The sequence below is a fragment of the Panicum hallii genome, chromosome 5 (genome assembly GCF_002211085.1).
Source record: "Panicum hallii strain FIL2 chromosome 5, PHallii_v3.1, whole genome shotgun sequence".
NCBI lineage: Eukaryota > Viridiplantae > Streptophyta > Magnoliopsida > Poales > Poaceae > Panicum > Panicum hallii.
Window position 1 is genome coordinate 12,190,839 of NC_038046.1, and position 20,609 is coordinate 12,211,447.

A 20,609-nucleotide genomic window follows, 5' to 3' on the forward strand; every position below is an offset into this window, starting at 1 on the left:
TGGTAAGGAAATTTTTCTTCAACACATAGACATCGGGTATCCTCATGAGATCTTTGGGCCAGGAAGTAAGGTTTTAAATCTCTAGCTATATAGATTGATATAACTCACAAGAGGTATTCGAGGCAGAGTATAATTATTACTGTTGTCAGGAAGGCAATGAAACCCAGCAGCCCAACTCACCGTGTCCCAGTCTCCCAGATCGCTATCCCACCCGGAAGACGGAATCTGTGTCCCATCACGTGCGAAGCAGCGAAGGCGTGGTCTCTCACGTGCCGTCGCCGTGACCCCGAAGCGAACCTCCCATCTCGAGTCCAGCAACAGACCGACCTGAACCGGCGCGTCGGACCAAGCACAAGCACCGAGCGACTCCGGCGAGATGATGTCGCCGAAGCCCACCGCCTCCGCAGCGGCGGACGGCGGCGGCGGCGCCTCCAGCTCTCGCTCGGCCGCCACGGCGAGGTGAGGCTTCCCCCCTCATACCTACCCCCATTTCTCTAACTACTCACCCCTGACGCGGCGCAGCGCGAGATCTCGTAGTTGGATCGCGTTCTGCATGGTTTTTTCCGTTTCCTTTTGAAGCTTAATTCGCGTGGTAACTCTCACGACGCTAAGTTCCTTAGCGGTTTTTAGTCCTGGTGTAAATTTGATTGGAGAGCGCAAAATCAGCGGTAAACTGGTGATGTATGTAGTTCCAGTGTGCCATTTCTCATACTTTTGGCAGCTCAGTTCTGCATGAATCCTTCGGTATCTCCAGATGTCCGGGATATGCTACTTTGCTCCAAGATGAATAGGATCATCAGTTTTACTTTTAAGCTCTAGTTTGAGCACGATTGCCCTACTGTTTCTAGTTGCGATGGTGCTTTATCTAACTAATACGTACTTCAATCTAGTCCAGATGTAGAGAAAATGTTAATGTATGATCTATTGAGAAAGTAAATTAGCTAGATTCATAAAAAAAAGATATACTAGCAATGCTCCACACCTTTGTAAATTAATTGGTTATAGAAGGGCTGCGAATTCGCTGCATAGTTATCAGGATCTTGCTGAAGAGGAATTATTATCCCACTCTGTATGAGGGCACAGATCACTGACAGTAAGACTGATAATGAACATGCTATGGGTTATAGTCTCAGCTAATAGTATAAACTTTACGTTAAGTTAGCAGCTCAATCTATTCTTGAATTTCTGGCAACATGGTACTTACAATTTATCACTTACTCTTAACTGTCTAACATATTAGCTGGTGATAACTAGTTGTTCTGAATTTCTGATTAAGTGATTATTGCTCTCAGTTCCAAGCATCTAGTGGCTGTGAGGCTGTCCATGGCCTATACTGACAATTGACTGCCTAGATGTGCACTAGTTATGTTGTTAATCCATGTCAACATAGGGTTTTTTTATTTTATTTTATGTGAGAGCAGTGTAAGGGAGTTGAGCTAGAGCAAGAGGTGATCTTGACTTGTCTTTCTTTTCCTTCTCTGATGTATAAAAGTTCAATTTCCCTTACTATCATATTCACATAAAAAAAATATTTAAGCTTGCCTTTCCAAGCATATGTGATACCAATCACTGGCTACTTTCTGTTGATGAAACTGCTGTTGCTTGCTTTTTGTAGGTCAACACCGTTGCAAGTGATTCATATCTTGGGAAACTTTATGAGAATTTGGTCTGTTTACTCGTTATATAGCTACTTATCCAACAGTGGGGATTCAATAGTTGGCTTTATCTTCAGCTGTCTTGTACCCACTTCAGTCATATTCTTGGTCTTACAGAAGCCTTGGAAAGGCCGGCCTTTGCCCAACTCGCAGGTTCCGTGATACCTACATGTTCTTGAGATTACTTCACCTGCTATTAGATGGCCAATTTCTTGTACTCATTCTCGTGCGTATTATGTCAGGTTGTTCCGACAGTTGTCAATGGAGGAATCCTGGCATTATACTTTGTATTGTGGGGTAAAGGACTTCTTGCTTGTGGCCCACTAATGTAAGCATACTGTTCTTTGAGCACCATGAATTTTCACATAGTTGTGTGATCTGTGGTATGCTGTAAGTATGGGAGGGAATACTAGTTTAAACCTCCTTCTAAGCTAACAAGCAATGTGTAAACCATGCTGCGAGCTAATGGTGTCAGATCATAGCAAATATGAATTGCACTTAATGGATCTAGACCACAGCATAATTTCTCTGGCGTCCCTGGATCTTGATCTAATGAATGATTGCCATTGTGACTGGAGGTGATGACATAAATTTGCATGACTGCATGTAGAGGGTTGTGATTCCATTTCTGAACACTTCAATTGCAAAACAACATTCATATTATCATTACCTACAGATCACCTGCATATATTGCGCTGCTTTGAGCATCCTAATTGTGTTACTAAAAAAGTGTTCGCTGGCACTTCCGTCTAAACTTGATTTTACCCTGTCTATTGAGTCTAGCGCTCTGCTGGCGGAGTATGCAGGTGCTGTTCTTGGAGTTCTCTCTGCTGCTTTATATGGAAGGAAAGTTAATATCTGGAAAAAGGCAAGTTGCTGATTTTAAATTAGAATTTGTTGTATGTGATATTTCAATTCGTGTAATATGTTGCTCTATAATATTTTTGGGTTACAAGCATAAGGAATTAGTGCTCATATCTGGCATTCTAACCTTAAGCATTGTGTAATCACTGTTTTTCGTAGCCCATTTGATATTGATCTATGCTTTTTCAGTAAATATGTATAAGTGAGATAGTATCATTTATGTGCACATGCACTAGTAAACGTAGTGGGCCAATAGCTGTACAGTAAATGTGGATATGGGCACAAGAAATACCATATCTGTTTTCACCAGTTCATCTTATTTGGTTGGACATTATGTGCTTCTCATGATCTCGTCCTCAAAAGTATAACATAATTTAAAATTGCTGTTGATCTCATGGGCATTAAGACAAATAAGTGTGCACACATCGCAATTAGCATAGACATGACCAAGAGTCGGCATGATTTTCAGCAAGGTCACCAGTCTAATAACTAAACTATGATAGCTGGACAAATTATTAAGGAATCTTGTGTATGATTCTGCTGCATGTCAACCCTTCAATGTGTTCTGCATTAGGTGGACTTTCTTGGAGCAAACTCTAGCACTTTGAAGTTGAAACTGCTAAATTTCCTAGGAGATGATACTGACATCTGTTTCCCCTGGATTTGTAGATTGGGGGCCTTGCTGCTATGTTGGTAGCATATTATCTCTTATCAAATGGATGGTCTACAAGAACCCATTCGCCACTATGTATCCTACTGCATACATGTTTCTGAAATGACATACTGTGCTAGTGTGAATTTTTGTCAGTTTACGTATCTCTAGCTATAATGGACAAATGAAAGAGTTTTGGGAGACCTTGACTTCATACAGATAGCTTTGGAAGTGAACCACTGGAGAAAGCAACACAAACTATTGGAATGAAAGAAATGGTGGTGCCAATTACTGCTGGGATTTTATCTGCTTTAAGGAGAGTATTAGCTCGGCGTGTTTCTCTCAAGGTACTTTCAGCTTCTATAATATTCTATCTGTCTTATAGAAGAACCCCTTCAAGTACTGTCAATGCACCATAGTTTTCTTTACAGAATTGACAATCACCATCATTCTATTCTTGTACAGAATCAACTTAAAAGGCGACTTCATGCTATAACTATAGCTTCTGCAACTTGTTTCCTTTTTCCATTTGCGATGTGGGATACAATCCTAGTGAGTACATACCATTTATGCTCTTTCTGTGGTTGGGAAGATTTGTAGATGATTCCTTTGATTCATAGTGATTGTTATTTCCTTGATTGCAGGGCTCAGCATCTGACAGCATAGTTAAACTACAACTACCAAGTTGGGCATACTTGAGTACTGTTTTGTTCGGGATGGTGCTCATATTCTATGTTGACAATGTTGCCGAGGAAAAGTAAGATATTTTCTCAGAAGGAAAGCATATTTTGAGTTAACTTTAAAATTTGCTTTGTCAGTTTGTGAAGAAAACCATGATTGTTTTGCTACCATCAGTATGAGCCAGATCTCCTGTAGATTGTAGATTTGAAGTTATTATTCCTCAGATATGCTCAGGTGCAACAATAGGAAGCAATTACTTTTCTTTTCATGAATGCTTCTTGAAGCATTTTTATTGACTTTTCGACAAATGATAAGACATGAATTTCCTTCCTTTAGTTAACTGCCCCTTTTGCTTCATGATTAGACCTTTGCTCCATGTTTGTAACATGTTTACATGGTTGTTATTCCTATCTGGCAGGTTGCATCTGGTCTTCTCATCTCCAAGGCACTTAATGGTTTCAACAGGTTGCATCATTGTTTTGGAGATATTTTACAAAATGGATTTCTCCCTTTTGGGATTTCTGGTCTGTTCCATCATTTTGGGATTTGGTGAGTTTTAGATCTCATTTGTTGTATCTATGACTAAATAATAAAATTACTCAGCTATACTGCTATGCTAGTGGTAAAACCTTTTCTCCATGTCCTAAATTTCTCATATCTGTAAGTGGTAACCACCACAATGAAACAAAAGGGTAACTTCATTTTGGTTCTTTCTGTACAATAACCAACGGTATCCTTTTTAGGTATTTTTGAAGCAACTTCTCTTGAGCGCTCAAAGAAAAGCCCTTTAGAGGCGCATGAACTGTCGAATGGGGTGTTCCACAATCAGTTGCCAATTTCAGCACTTCCAAGCTAAAGGATATACCTGGGTGAGATTTATTTAAAACATAATTCTTGTGGAACTACTTAACCGTTAAGGTTGAGGTTGCTGTGCCCATTAATATTTAGTCACATGTTTCAAAGAGTGGATTGCTGTGTACAGTTTCAACTGTGAAGTAGTATCCACTGTGGAAAGAGTCTCTAGAAAAGACCTTAATATTGTAAACAGGTCAACAAAAGGTCTTTGAACGTGGTTATATAGTCTATCGACCAATAGGACTAACCCTCCTTTTCATATTCTTGTACTGCAGTCATAACATGGTCAATGTCCGTGGTTGATCTGAAGTTTGAACGAGACAGAAAGCATGGATGTTTTTGACCTGCCAATTTTCATGTCCCTGTGATGTCCGTTCCTGTGGCCCACTTGCATCCTGTAATCCCATGTAGATGTGTATCCATATTCCTCTTGCAGGTATTGCAATTGTCACAGTACCCTGTGTCCCTGCGCCCAGTGCTTGTATTGGTGAAATTTTGCTGTGCTCACTTACAAACGCAGATGATTTTGGTCGGGACGGAAGTGTGTTCTTCTTCTTCTTCTTTTTTTGAGACACTGAAACGTGTAATCCGTCCATGAAATGATTAACATGCTGACTCTTTTTACCTGTTATCAGTCCGCTGCAGACTCCAGTGTCGCTGCTCATGGCCATCCGTGTGCAAACTCGACACTCCCAATGTCAATGTTTGAGCCACTTCAACTAGTCAATTTTCAGGTCTAGTTTTTGCATGAGCTAGCCATGTGGATGGGCCAGATCCCAGCCCATGCAAGAACTAGGGCCTCCTTAACAGCCCAGATAAGTATGGATCTCCCGCAGCCCAACATAGCCCGTAGTGTTTACTCTCCCGCCCGCGTAAACAGGTTGTCAGATAAATAATACGGTGCACTGCCGCCGATCACTAAATCCGTCGCGTAAATTTGCGGTCCCACTCGAGTTTCGGACCTTCTTAATCGACATCCCATCGTCTACGTGGCGCGATGGCTATGATCCACACGCACCGTATTCGTAGCCGCAGATCGCCCTGCTTCCGCCGCCAGCAACTCGCTGTTACTCCAATTACACGCTTGCAAACACGCACCACAAACGCGTGGCCTGCAGACCCGTCCCCAATAGTCGTCCGACCCCCGCGCACCATCGCCCCATCACCAAGCAAGCCTGATCCAGTCCCGTTCCCACCGCGTCAAAAGCAAGCAGCCTCTCGCCGAGCCGGGGTAGATCAGGTCGGCGGGTGACCCGAGCGAGAGGCGGAGGAAGACCGCCCCGGCGCCCGACAGCGAGACGCCCCCGCACGCGCGGACGCGGCGGGGGGAACGGTCGGTCTCTCGATCCAGAGGGCGGGCGGGCGGCCTTCGCTTGGCGCGGAAGAGCAACGCGAAAGCGTGAGCCGCCGTGCTTCCTGCCCGGCTCGCCGTCGTGCGCGCGGCGGGTCCTGTCGGCGTCATGGCCCGCTGTTTCCGGCGGCCCAGATGCAGACGGGGCGAGAGGCCCAGGAGGGTCAGGGATAACGGTAGAGAAACGACGCAGGCGGTCAGGGGTACTCCTGCCGCGAGCACTGCACTGCCCCATTCATTCACTCTTGAACATCTACTGCTGGTCGAGTGATCAGCCAGCCCGCGTCACGGACGGCAGCAACTTTGTCGCCGATATCTTGCTTGCAAACATGCAACCCCATGTCTGAATGTTTGAGCGTTTTACTTCGAAAAGCACCGTCAGCAGATCAGGGTTTCGACGCGCTGTTCTGTTTCTCGTTGCATTGTTCGTGTCGGGATATTTGCCCATACAAGTTACAACAGACCCGCCTATGGAGCTAGGGTGGTGCTCGGTACAGTAACACCCCATGTTCGTTGCTACCACACATACTGCTTTCGTTCAAATCGAAGACCATGCTGCTAGTACATGCCCACGCTACTGATCTGGTGCTACACTTGCAAATGGACGACTAATACAATGACACTTTCGTTGTCCTTCAAAAGAAAATGACACTTTCGGTCCTCACATCCACATCATCAAACACCAGCCATGATCTTTCTCCCTCCTCAGTTCGGTCTTCTGTGAGCATCACGAGCCAGAAAACCGAGGAGGCCGGCTGAGAGAGGAGTCTTCCCCACTGACGGCGACGGCGCGACGCGCCAGATTCATCAAAGGCAAAGAAGGCTACGACGATGGCCGATAGGTTGCCCTACGAGTAGGTAGCGACCGCAAAGGAACCGCCACGCTCCCTAGCTCGCGCCCATCTCCGGTCGCCGTCGTCGCGCTCGCACAGGAGCGAGAACCGCGCGCGCGTGCCTTCCCTCCTGATGAAACTGCCGCGCCTGCCGGTCGCCGTCGTGGCTCCAAGTCCGCCGGCCACCCACCACCGTACCATTCCTTATGCTCCGATCCTCCGGTCACATCGTTCTGAATCCAAGGGCTCGACGACGTCGCGGTTAACCGCCCGATCGCAGTCTATATATTTACTGGCCTTGCAAGGTAAGAATACTGCGATGGATGGATGTGGACGGGATGGTCGGCAGCCATGTACGGATGGATGGCAGGTAACTGTCGGCGTGGCTAGCTAGCTCGCCGCAGCAGCAATGTGAGACCGGAGAAATGCAGCAGCAACGCTCGTCGTCGTTGCCGCGGCCGGGTAACGACCTCTCGGCATCACAAGGGACGACGGTTAGCGCAGCGTGTCGGCCGTGCCTGCGTGTCGATCGAGCTCTCCGGCGACGATAGCTAGATCATGCCGCCATGACACGGGTTACAAAAGGTATCGGTGACTAGACTAGGCAACAACCGTGGTACCGTCATTTGGATAGATCGAGGATTCTCAAGAAGTAGGAGCCACTTTGCTGCCTTTCAGGACTTGGAGAACGCTGAGTATGAGGCACAGAGTTCACATGGACGCAGCGTGAGCTTTGAGTCCCTCCTCGATGGGGGCAGGAGAGTGTGGGCTAAGGCTGACGGTCAACTGCGAACTGCTATTACTGCAAAAAAGAACTCGATCTAAACTGTTTCAGTTGGAACAGAATCATTATATTCTCCATGGACAGAATAACTCGCCTTCTTCCTGATCTAATGAGGATTGCACATGGCAGTACGTACGTACGCGAAGGCATTTGAGTACTATTTCGCTCCGGTCAACGTTGCGAATTGCGCACCGCAGAACCCAGGATAGAGTACACTACGTAGTACATTATTGCTGGTCAGTCTCTGCAGGGCAACAAGGGAACGCCGCTCCGAGATATCCTACTCTATTCCGGAACGCATGCCAAGTTCAGTTCCAAAACGTACACCGGTAGCAGGAGTAGTATATGAACATACTCTTACAAAAGACCAGGCTGGATCAGAGTTCTTTAGCCTGAATGCATCATTGATCTTGGGGAGGAGAAGCATCTAGGCACCGCGCGTGCCCAGCTAGTGGAGCAGCTCGCCGCATCTCCTGTCCGAATGCGCACACGGCACACGGGGAGCAGAGCTGAATTCCTGTCCGGCCAAGGCGGAGCAGGCGCGAGGAGCACGCCTGATCGATCAGGACACATGACTTCAGGAGAAGAACAAGCGCGGGGGATTCAGAATCGGTCAGCTCTCAGCTGCTCGTCTCGATCCGCGCTGCGTGCATGCACCTGCGGCAGGCGCTGCAGAGAGCGCAAGTGGGGGTTACATCTAGAAGCGAAGCGAATCGGGGATCATGCTGCTGCGCCGATTGACAATCCAGGATCGGAGTGGACTTTCCGGGGGATCCGGATTGTTTACACGCCGCATCGTCGTCCAGGATGAACTCGTGGAGCGGCGACCGCGAGGCCGCGGGAATGTGTTGTGTTGGCCCGAGCAAGAAGGAAGGATCCGAAGATCAGGAGCGGCGCAGCTAGCTACTCGTCCTCCGGCCGGTTGACCCCGCATAAACAAGGTGCAGGTGCGGGGAGGAGGCAGGGTCAATTCAGCTCTCGAATCTAGCCAGAGCGGCGGGGCTCTAGCAGCGGGGGACGAGGACGACCTGGGCTTCGGCAAGTGGCTCCAGTCGTTAGCGAGGGTCGACAAGTAGACAGGGGGTGGGGGCCGTGGTTGAGCTGGGGGAGGGCAGCCGGACGACGGCGAGCAGTTGTATATTGTTAACGATGCCGGTTGCCGGCGCTTGGCTCCGGCGGTCCGGCCTCGTACATGCACGGGCGGACACGCGCAGCTGGGAGGCCTCCCCTCGAGCGCCAAAAACAAGCCCCCCACCTCTCTCTCTCGAATGATGGCCGCGAGGGCCTAGAGACCGGCAACCGCAGCAACTACCAAGGCCCGGGGGGTGCGTGCGGGTGCGGCTCCTCTGCCCTCTCCTCAGCATTAGCGCCCGCGACGGCGCGAGAGGCCGATAAAGAAATGCGGGTCGGCAGGCCAGGCCATCATTGTTCATGTGGGTGCTTTCAGGGTCAGGTCAGGGCTGCTCTCTGGACACGGCCTGCACCCTTTTGCGTGCCTCCCTCCCTGTGCACTTTTCAGGTCCAGCGGCTACCGGTCAAGCGTGCGTGCGCTAGCAGCGTAGGAGCACTTCCTGGTTGGCTTCTCGCATCGCATTCTCACATTCCCCCGTCCGTGTCGTATTATAGCCTGCTAGGCTGTCCTAGAGTACTAGCGTAGCTGTTCGTACGTGCAGGCCATGCCGTCGTTTCGCCCCAAAAAAGAAGCTTCTTTTCAGAAGCTCTTTAGCCTGCTAGGCTATGTTCTGTTCGGGACGCCTTTTTGTCAGTACTTCATCGACCACTCTACCTAGTAGAGGTAGAGCTCTATGGCCTTCACTCCTGAGGAGCCAGGAGGGTGCTACGCAATTGCAAAGCCAGCATGAAGCAATGGTTGCTGGCCGGCGTGTCTGCACGCCGAGGACAGGAGCATGGCAGCCTAGCCGCCGAGCCGGCATCTGAAACGGCATCCTATCCCGGCCATATTTTATCAGTTGCACACACAGGCGTTAGTTGCTGCGTTGGTAAACATGAGAGCCACAGCTTGGCTGCTCCCGCCCCGGGGAATAATACTTCATCAATTCTAGCCCGGAATATGGTGGCACATCCAAATCAGAGGCGCGAGCGAGGACATCATCCAGGCAAGCGCACATGACATGACGCCGGCCGGGGCTGAAGAACAGCTTAGCGGTGGTGGTAGTTTCCACAGCTCACGATCGCTGCCGAGTAACAACCCAGGCGGGGCTGCAGACCGCAGAGGAGGAGGAGAATGATGGGACCGGACGCGGCCACGCCACCGGCGCCGGCGTCAGCGGTCAGCCGGGGCATGCCGGTGGTTTGCTCAGTGTTACCCGTACAAGTTACGGAATAAAGAGCGAGCGTTTAGCGGTGGCGGCTGGGGTTTGGAGGACGCTCGGATTGGTGGCGGCGATGCGTCGCGGAGCAGCGGGCGGCCAAGTGGGAGGCGCAAACGGAGGAGCCCTCGTGTTTAGTGGCGCTAAACAACCTTAGCTTCTGGCCGGCCGGCAGCTGGCGAGTTGCCATGCCAGCGACGCCGCGTTGCATCGGATTTTGTCTGCGATCCATCGACTCGATCGGGCAGTATTGGTAGTGGAGCCGCACGAATCGGCGAGGGGGGCGACGAGCAGAACAAGGAGAGATGAAACCGTTTCTTCCTTTGTTGAGGGAGGGCGAGCGAGCGCACACGTCTGGAGTCTGGAGCCCAACTGACCTCCGAGCTGGCACTGCGCAACCACAACACCAGCTCACGCGTCCAGCACAATCCCCTCCTCCCCCCCCTAATCAGCCCCGCACGCACAAGCTGTCTCTGCCTGGGGAAAACCGTATTTCAAAATTCGAAACATGGGTGAGTGACCTGGCCGGCTAGATTACGCTGCTGCTGTGTACAAGTGCTGTCTCGCTAGAAAAAACATGGAACGGGAAAGGCAGAGCGAGAGGGAGAGAGAGGCTGCTGTGCCTCAGCATTCGCAGGGCCCGGCCGTCTCGCCTCGTCACGTCCCGCTCTGTTTCGGGGTGATGCTTTGCTTTGCGCGCTGCGGCCGCGGCGCGGCGCCAGCAGCGGCGGCCCCACCGACCGGTGGCCGCCGGGCCCCTCCAAAATTCGGCGGCCTATCGCAAAATTTTTTGAACCCAGGAGTGAGGCGAGGACGCTCGGCTCCCGGCCTTTTGACGCGCGCCGGGAGTCACCCCACCATGCCACGGCATTGCCTCCGCGGCGCCAGCGGCCACCTCTGCTGCTGCGGCTCGTGGCGGTGGGCGTCGAGGAACCGGCGCATGGCGGCGAGCCCGGGCCCGCGCACGTCGCGCTCCCACGCGGCGGCCTCGTCGGCGCGGCCGGCGCCGGCCAGGCGCGCGCGGACCGTGGGCGTCGCGTCCAGGCGCCGCACGGGCCAGCCCCAGGCCCCCGCCATGCGCCGGATCTTGCGCGCCTGCGCCGCCGCCAGCACCCGCGTGTTGGCCTTGATCTCGTCGATCGCCGCGGCGAGGCTCTTGCGCCCCGCGAAGTGGTCGCCCAGCTCCGGCACGCCGATGGCCCGGCCCAGCCCGGCCGCGTGGGAGGCGCGCTCCGCGGGGGACGTCGACGCGAAGTACTCCCGGAGCTCCTCCACCATGCCCTCCCGCACCATGTCGTCCACGCGCCGGTCCAGGTAGTCGTCCAGCACGGGGCCGTCCACGTCCACCCAGAGGAGGCAGCACGGGAACCGCAGCGCCGGCCGGTACCCCTCGTCGGCCGCGAAAGGGTCCGCGGGCGCCGCGTCGAGGCGGTCGGCGAGGAGCGCGTGGATGAGCGAGTTGGACCCGCCGGCCACCACGGGCACCCGCCCGCGCGCCGCGACGGACGCCGCGGCCTCCGCGGCTAGCGCGCGGTACGACGTCGGCGGCAGCTCCCCCGCGTCGGCGCGGACCGCGCCCAGCAGGTGGTGCGGGACGCCCCGGCGGTCGGCGAGGGGCACCTTGTTGGTGGTGACGTCGAGCCCCGCGTAGAGCTGTATCTTGTCGGCGTTCACGACCTCGCCTCCGAGCGCGGCGGCCGCGTCGATGGACAGCTTGGTCTTGCCCGTGCCCGTGGCGCCGACGATCACCACCAGCCTCGCCGCCGCGGGCTCCGGCGCCCTGCCGCTGCTGCAGCAGCAGCCGGCTCCCCCCCTGCCCCCGCCCTCCATTCTGACGACGCCGCCGGGCCGCCGCGGGCGCTTCCGCGGCCCGTCGCTCCTGCCGGCGCCTGCCACCGCCGCGGCCGCCATGGGTGAGCGGACGACGGTGCCGATCCTGGTGGCGAGGCCGCTCATATAGCCACCCGCCGACGACGCCGAGCCCGAATCCCGCGCGGGCAGCACTCGCTCAGTGAGTCGCGTTAAATACGGCGCGACGCGAAGCGGGGCGAGGCGGGGTCACTCGGGAGACTTCGGTGGCTGGGCTCGCTGCCTCGCTATAACAAGTGTACCACTAGTACTAGTAGTGGAAGCTGCCGCCGTAGTAGAGTACTGCTGGCAGCAGCAGCAGCAGCTGTGGTTTGTTTCTCTGTCGCGGCGTGAGGCAGCTGAACCGTGCCGGTACCGGGTGAGCGCCACGGCATTCGGCTGCTTGCTTAGGAGCCGGGCCTGCAGCCTTGCACGCCTGGTCTTTCTTCTGCTCCTGTCTGTGCTTGCCTTGTGCCGGGCGCCTGCTCCGGCGCTGTCCCTCGCCTCTCCTAGTCGAACACTATCATTGGCGATTCGCAGGGGGGGCAAGGCGAGCCAGGGCGACGCATGCTTGGTCGATGGCGCAGGCGGAGGAGAGATATATACTCCCCGGCGCAGAAGGTCGGTCCCTTCAGATGAACGCGCAAGCCATCGCCTGAAGCCGATGCCAACCGTGACCACGAGGCCTTTCTGGGCGCAGAGAGCCGGCCGGTTAAACCCCATGACGCGGCGGGATCGGGATGCGGTTGAACCGCCCGGAGCTGATCGCGGCAGGGAATAATAAGAATGCGGGCGGGCTGGGGAATGGCACAGGCGGCGAGGGCCTCTCGGCTCTCGAAGCTTAAAATAAGCGCCGCGTGCCTCGCAAACCCAGCGGTGCGCGGGGTACCCCCCGCACGCGCGCGCCTCCATCGGGAGCTCGCTGCCGGCCTGCCGCACCGGCACGGCCGTGGTCGAGTGCGTGCCCACAGGTCCCCCTCGCCCCCTCCCCAAGTCCCCATGCTCAGGTACGCTGGGCAGCTAGTGCAGCTCGGTGGGCTTGTGCGCGCAGTACAGGCTTGAGCCTGCTGCCTGCCCGAGCCTGACCGGCAGAGCTGGTGTCATTACGGGGGAGCGACACGGCAGGCCTCCAGCAGCCTTTCTCCGGAGCCGTGCCCTTGACCGCTCTGCGGCGTCCACGAACATGCTTGGAGAATGGCCCCCCGTCCGATTTTATTTCCACTTGAATCCACTTGGGTAGCTGGATGGTGTTTCCATTTCTGCCCGGTCCGACGGACCGATCAGGACCGTCAATGTCTGGTCCGGCCATCTGATCCAGCAGTAAAATCCTGCGCCGACCTGCAGGGCTTTACCTGCCCACAGTTGCCACGCTGGGGGGCGGTCAGCACGGTCCGTGACCGTGGGCCCAGATCGGTAACTAATTCTTGTCAGAGCCAACAATGCCGTCAGGTGAAGTGTGCTACCGCTATAGCCTGTAAACCTGACGGAAATTATTACGTGGCCATAAACATGAGAGGGGGGGCGCCTACAAGCCTGTCGTGGCAACTAAATGCGTGTGTTCGTTTGGATGCCAAATTTTTCTAAGGTACTCCCTCAGGTTCTAAAGTATAATCGTTTCTAGTTTTGTTTAAGTTAAACTACATTAAATGTGACTGATTTTATATACAAGATTATTAACATCTAATGTATCGTACTTTTACTAATTGGAAGTTAGATATTAATTCTCAAGTACTTGTACATACTAAAAATTGACAAATTATAAAAGTTCTCACAAAAATCGGAAATATCTGATCATATGATCACTGGTAATGTGATTGGATTTATCATGTTTATTAGAAATTACCCATGTGACCATGTCTTCCATCGTGAAAATAACCTAAATGTATAATTTGACTTATAGCAAAACTGAAACGTTTAATATTTTGAGGCGGAAGGAGAAGATATTTATTCATAATATCTTAGATAGAACTTAACTATAGATATAAATCTATGATACACATGCGAAAGTAGAAAGTAGCAAATTGTTGGTCACACCTTGCGTTTGTTTTTCTGAAACATACACTTCGCATGATCATGGCAGGACACCTCGCGTACGCTCCGCAGTCCTGCGGGCGGCTGCACGAACCTGGTCTCACGTTCCCCGGCCTTTCGGCAACGTTGCTTTCCGTGTCTGCCGAACGGTACACCACCGCCCGTTGGCACCCATCCCTCTTTGTGTCCCCTGGCCCTCCTGCCCACACCACACCATCTTTTTTGTTTGTGTGCACAGGATGATCTTCTCTCCGTGGAACGAAAGGGACGCGTGTTCGTACGGTGGTTTATTGTGGGCATGGTCGCACGGACCTCGGAAAAAGCTGGCCGAGCAAACAGCCTGCGTTCGTACAGGGCCCGGGCAATGCGCGTTCCCGGCGCCGGCCGTGCGCAGCAGCAGGGCTGATGCGGCTGCAGAGCACGGGAGAACGGCTGGGAGGATCGGATTCTCCTGGCAAGCGAGCCCAGGTGCCCTCCAATCCGACGCGCTGCAGGTCTCCCGCGTCACCGTCGCCGCCGCCGCTTGCTGTTGCTGGGGGCCGGGCACGCAGCGCTCTGGCCTCTGGGGCAGAGGCAGGCGATTATCGGTGCGCAGAGCCGCGGAGCAATGGCCGCCTCGTTTTTCTTGTGGATCCACCTGCGTCGCCTGCAGGATGGTCACGTCTGGTGCCACTATGTGCTAGTATTACTCCTACTCAGCTCATTCTTCGTCAGGGTTTGAATCTGGGTGACTAAATTTTAATCCCATCGTATAAGATATTTGACACCAACTAGAAGTATTAAATATATACTAATTATAAAATTAATTGTATAAATAAAAGTTAATTCGTGAGATGAATCTATTAAGTCTAATTAATCCATCATCAACTCTTGTCGTCTAATAAAAATTCGGCAAAACTCTTGCCATCCTTTCGAAAAAATCCATCATTAGCACATATTTGCTGTAGTATAACATTATCAAATCATAAATTAATTACGCTTAATAAATTCGTCTCATGAATTAGCCTCCATCTGTGCATTTAGTTTTATAATTAATCTATATTTAATATTTTTAGTTAGTTTCCAAACATTCGATATGATAGAAACTAAAATTTAATCGCGGTGATTCGAAGAGACCCTTAATGGCCGTTGATGCCACTGGCTAGTGGTTTCTGCAGAAGCTCGACGCGGTAGTTCGGCCATCCTCTGGTCGACAGCGCCAGGGCAAATGGGCAACCGAGAGGTCCCTGGCCTACCGTACTAAAGGTCTCTGAATTTTTGTTAGGAGGATAGCTCTTTGATTACTATTAGTGTAAGGGTTCTCTATCAGAATATAGTAGTATGAACTTCGAGTTGGATCGTCCATCCATACAAAACTAAGCTGTTTTGCTTCACCTGAAAAAGAAGTGAACCTAAATTGGAGTAGCATGTAGGGGGTTCAGTAGACATCTCTCCATCTTGCATGCAAGATGCACACGCGTTGATTATTCCCTCATATTGAGATTCATTGTCTTGGGGTCTTCTAGCATGCATTACTTGCAACCCAAGACTACTGTAGTGTCCTTGTTCAGTTGCAGGGTTCTCTGCATTATGGCCTAGCCGAATCTTGACATGTAGTACCATAGATTTGCTTGATCTTTATTTTTCTTCATATTCATTCGGCAGTAACAGTGTAACAGTAGATGCATTGCTTTCTCGCTCACTGCATATGCACCGGTCCTGGATCCTAATAACGTGCCATGAATCCATGATATCTAGGCTAGATTTCTTTGAGAATCGGGTCCGTCAAAGACCTGATTTCTAAATAAACAAACGAGCTTTCTAAGAGGACCATGGAGCAAGTTAAGCAAACCCATTTGATTTATCAACCTATCACACAGGAAACGAGCAAAATAATCTATCGAGACCACGCTAATATAATAACCTCAGCTGAGAAGCAAGTGAAGAAAAACCTCAAGCATCAGCTGAAATTGTTTAAATATATAGTATGGTGTTTGACCGTCATGTTTAAAGTTAACCAAAAGATTTCATAAATAGTCAATATGAGTGTAGTCCTTCATTAATAAATAATTGAGGTATCATCTTCCTTAGCAGGAGTAGCAAAATGCTCTATCTTTGCTTTTATTTTGATTTCTTTGTTCAGCGAAATATAATCCCTCGGCTATATTTAATTGAGATCAATCCTTACAATATAAGTTGCTTGCATTGAATATAAAATTGGATATTCAATTTAGATCAATTCTTACAGTATACTTCTTGGACTTCAAAAGATGTTCATTGAAACTACTGTAATAATATTTTACTTTTTCAAGAAAGGCCAATTGGATCATACGCCTTATATGTTGTTTTAGAGTGAAAAGTATTCCTCTTATTCACTGTTACAATGATAGAATATTTGTCCGTAGAATTGTACTTTTACAAGACAGAATTTTCCATTATTAATTGTTGTACTAGTAACTATTGAAACATTTAAGATGGATGGTATAGTAGACAAACAGTTTGAACTCAACAGGGCGAGAGTCTAACATGAACATATATACCGTTAACACATGCAAAGATCCCGGGAGAAAACCAAAATAAAATGGGAACCAAATAGAACAAATACTAGCACACCTACATGCGCTTGCAGAAAGGGAGTCATACATGCGGAGAACCTGAATGCATTTTCAGGGCAAACCTTTTCTAGAGACATGCTGCAAGTGGAGGAGAATGAGGATACCTAGCCGTGCATGCATCTAGCTGTGGCACGGAATTTCGTACGCCACCTTTTGTCATCTCCCATGGCATATCTTGCAAGTTGGAGAATAATTGAATACGAACAAACATAATGGTCAAAGTGCAGTTGACCACAACCAAATGGGCAAACACACACGCATGGGGGCTTTGGGGGAGGTAAAGAAACATGAAATCCACTAGGCGGTTGGTCTAGACCACTCATTCTAGTTCCTCTTGGCTTGCAAAACATATAAAAATAAATAAATTTAGGAGCTAGGCAGGCATCAAATTTATAGGGGGAAAAAACTAGAAATAGAGGAGTAATATGAAGTAGCAGTATACAACTAGAATAATTTAGTAATATAAACAAAGAAAGGACCAGTCGGGCATTAAGATTCAGAATGCATGGCAAAGATAGAGGCATAAAGAGCTCTATCCTTCCCCTCCACGATAAAAATGCGATTTGATGGGGGGAAGAATTAGGAATATGATTATGATTGCAACTATACTAGCTAGGTCTACCTTATTGGGAGGTTTGGAAGCCAGAGTTCTAGGATTGGCTGAGGCGGCCTTTTGCTACCAAAAGTTGATCCATCAGGGCATAATGGAGCACCATTTGCACGAAAAGTACCATCTCTTTTTCGCTACCGCGCATTGGTGTATCATGTACCCGATCACTACGACAGAATCTCTTATCAACACGTCTTAGGCTTGTACCTCTGTTGGTAGTGAGTTACGTGTGGCTGCCACACTCACGTACCGAGCATCCCGGAATATGTTGTCGTTGTAGAAAGTGCCCATCTCTTATCAAACATTGGACAAATTAAAGGAATCCTTTTGTTTTGAGATGGTCTATTGAGTTCATGTTTAGCCTTGTTTGTTATCTAGATGGATTGATGAGAAGGGTTGTTGGTTTTCCTTTCTGTCCAAACATAGTAATTTATTTTCCTATGTATGGTATGCATCTATATTACCATTGTTGGGTCCATGTCCATATCAAAATAGTCATGTCACAACTTGTTTCATCCTGTGGAAGACTTGTATTTAGGAGATGCCCGAACGCTCTCGCAAAAACTTTAAAGTGACGCTACTTTTGTCGTATTAGCCTCCGCGAAGACATATGCCTTGCCAAGCCACAAGCCTAAAGGTGATTTGTTTTCCAATACCACAAAAAGGATTTAAAGGTGTGAAACTACCTTTTTATTGAAGGCCGGGACTCAGGGATACAAGCAAGAAAAACATTCTTTTTTTTTCTGGGAAACCAAGATGAGGCAATGATTTGCGACACTAGCTACGAGCAAAGATGTGTAATCACAACCGTTTTGCTTTATGTTTCTCAGGGTTTTCTTTGTCCACAAATTGAACGGTCCGGATCGTACCGCAATACGTAAATGCATGCAAGCTGTCGGAGCACGTTGGGATCCAAAGGCACTATGGATTGGACGTGCATCTGACTGCCAGTCATGGTAGCTTTCACCTTTCTTTCACCGAGTGATTCCCGCGGCATTGCACTGCGAGGCCCTCCCTTAATCTGAATTCGCCGACCCCTCTCCAGTGCAGTGTGTTGTGGTGCCCGCGGAATACGTACCATCCGGACATTGAGCGTCGCTCTCTGGAATCATATGCCACAGCATTCCCCTCATCCTTCATCGATTCTTCCATTTCAGACGATGCGCCGGTGCATGCTAGTTTGGCGTGCGACCTTACTTGCACACACTTTTTTTTTAAGCATATACAACAGATGAACGACGAATAAATACTACGAGTCACATCAATTCCGCCTCCACTACTACCAACTTTGTGCGAGCTCTTAGAGCGACCAATGGGCAGATAGTCCAGAAAATTACTCTTTTCTATGATTAAACATATTTTCCTCTTGAGAAACGCATATATTTTTTCAACGTACTTCATGGACACTATATTTTCTATACCAAGAAGTTTTTAGTGTGTTGCGCCGCTACAGAAGAGCAAATTTGCGACAGCTATAGTCCGTCAGGAAATGCCTAAACCGCTCCGATCCAGCACGAAAAGCCGGCTCATCACGCTGGCCGCTAAGTGCTTCACCAAACTAAATCTGCCATGATGATCAAATACCAACGGAAGTACTATCCTATGGGCATGCATCAAGGTGATGTATAATTTGTGAGGATGACGACTACAAGCCTCCTAATCAATTCAATTAACATGTTTCAATGATGACGACTACGCGCGATGGATAGATCGAATAAACAAAGTAATTTGACAAAGAACTATTTAAGGTCATGGTTGAGTCAATTGCTGCTAGTAGCTTTCAGCGAGACAGAATGATAGAGCTGTGACGGCTTCAGTAAGCTATAATATGTGTTCTTCAGATAAAACTTTTAAGATGAGCACTGAAGCAACTATTTTCGTTGTAGTGATCAGATCAATCAGCCTGTAATTCTCTACATGTATTTTCCGTGTGGCTGACAGCATCAGGTCTCATGTCATGGATTACTTGGCCCTCTTTTGTGGTGAGTTTGATTTATTTTTCTCTATAAATTTTGGTACCATTAGTCTTACTACAAATTATTAGGAACTGAATGAACGTGTGATCAGGGAGCTGAACTGATGGGTGATGAAGCTAGCTGATCATATTTGGCGAGTCTTGCATCCCTTCGAACAAGAGAACGCATTAGATGATATCATCTAGGTGTCTGGTATTGTCATCTTGTGATCAGTGATGTTCTTGCTAGTTGTTTAGGAGATGGGCTCATATCGTAATTGCGTACCTAAGTAGAAGTCTAGAGGCACTTGAGGGTTGCGACATGAACTTGTTTGTATAGGAAAAAGAAAACCAAACTATCAAATCAGCAACAACTTGGAATTAATTTAACATAATCCAATATAGTCTACTTCCTAGTCTCGAATTAAATATGGTGAAGTCCCTAGCTAGTTTAATTTTTTCAATTAAGCTCTGACATGTGTGTAAGTTCAAATCTCACGGCCGGCCATTTACATATTCAGAACCGGGAAATTAATTTAACCATGTGCAAGAAATGGATGAAATTAGAAGCTGGAAAAGACAAAAGAAGCATTATTCCTAGTGATACAATATTAAAACTCCCGAATAAAAGGGAAAATATCCTGGAACACGGAAGGGCATAAGAATTCCCTAGCTAGCTAGGTTCTTTTTGTTAACCTATTCTTATTCTGTACCCTTTAAATGAATCGCTACATGTAGCCAATCTTATCATGTCTTCCTACCTCATTAGCTCGGTCCTGTACATCGCTTAAAATTTTGATCCGTCGACGACACCGTCGAAGTCTTTCTTGTATTTTCCTGGAAATTGTGTTTCTAGATCTCATTATATTGGAGGCAAAGTTAAGCCGGCTGAAATGGTTGCCGTAGTTTTCTCAAGAAAAAAACCCTCTTAACCTAATTACTACATAACATACCTTAGCTTATTCATTAATTCAGCCGTCGCATGACGCTTCAGACCACGAAACCAAACCAAACAAAACTGTTTTTAGCTTATTTTCTTTGTCTGGAACATTGTATATTAATTATTGACTGGCCGCAGTGTATATATAACAGATGGTCACATCAGAGCACCGCACATAAATTAGTCATATTAGCAGCATGCAGTTTTCAGATCCTGTGCTTAGATTAGCTGCTCTCGCACTGCAGATGGTCACATCAGAGCACCATAAACTAATTAACGAAAGCTCGCCTAATTACCAACGATGGAACAAGGGTCAGCTCCCTGTATGGCTGTATGTTATCCGACGAACCGAGTCTCCCCGGCCGCCGATCGGTGGAGCTCTGTCAGCTCGTACAACACACAACAAACTCAGCGCGGCGCCGAGCTAGCTGTCGTCGTCATCTGGCGATGGATGCGTTGGCCGGTTCCTCCCGGCTGGCGATCGAAGTTGACACTGGGGGATCGGAAGTAGTGCGGACAGGGACGCGCGCTGGCTTCTAATCAATCTGCTAGCGCGATCGATCGGCCTATGAGCTGAGCATACATGGCCGGTAGGAGAGAATAGTGATCGGAGATGTTTAGTTTAAA

General features: G+C 49.4%; 2 protein-coding genes across 2 annotated transcripts; one reads left to right on the forward strand and one right to left on the reverse strand.

Moving 5' to 3' along the window:
• The first annotated feature begins 299 nt into the window (after window positions 1-299).
• Window positions 300-5,341, forward strand: LOC112893850. Its single transcript, XM_025961363.1, has 11 exons — window positions 300-459; window positions 1,616-1,808; window positions 1,898-1,983; window positions 2,439-2,523; window positions 3,189-3,267; window positions 3,391-3,518; window positions 3,637-3,723; window positions 3,816-3,928; window positions 4,271-4,401; window positions 4,596-4,721; window positions 4,983-5,341. Exons 1-10 carry the CDS (start codon window positions 377-379, stop codon window positions 4,706-4,708), a joined length of 1,098 nt encoding a protein of 365 aa, XP_025817148.1. The 5' UTR covers window positions 300-376; the 3' UTR covers window positions 4,709-4,721; window positions 4,983-5,341.
• A 5,156-nt stretch (window positions 5,342-10,497) lies between these two features.
• On the reverse strand, window positions 10,498-13,343 carry LOC112894267 (adenylate isopentenyltransferase-like). Its single transcript, XM_025961915.1, has one exon. It carries the CDS (start codon window positions 11,959-11,961, stop codon window positions 10,855-10,857), a length of 1,107 nt encoding a protein of 368 aa, XP_025817700.1. The 5' UTR covers window positions 11,962-13,343; the 3' UTR covers window positions 10,498-10,854.
• Window positions 13,344-20,609: the final 7,266 nt, after the last annotated feature.

Excerpts from the sequence above, each read along its gene's own strand:
- LOC112893850 (XM_025961363.1), top strand. The coding sequence starts at position 377 with ATGATGTCGCCGAAGCCCACCGCCTCCGCAGCGGCGGACGGCGGCGGC. Across the intron at positions 1,809-1,897 it reads GGCCTTTGCCCAACTCGCAG|GTTGTTCCGACAGTTGTCAA; the intron begins GTTCCGTGATAC and ends GTATTATGTCAG. Across the intron at positions 3,724-3,815 it reads CGATGTGGGATACAATCCTA|GGCTCAGCATCTGACAGCAT; the intron begins GTGAGTACATAC and ends CCTTGATTGCAG.
- LOC112894267 (XM_025961915.1), bottom strand. The coding sequence starts at position 11,961 with ATGAGCGGCCTCGCCACCAGGATCGGCACCGTCGTCCGCTCACCCATG.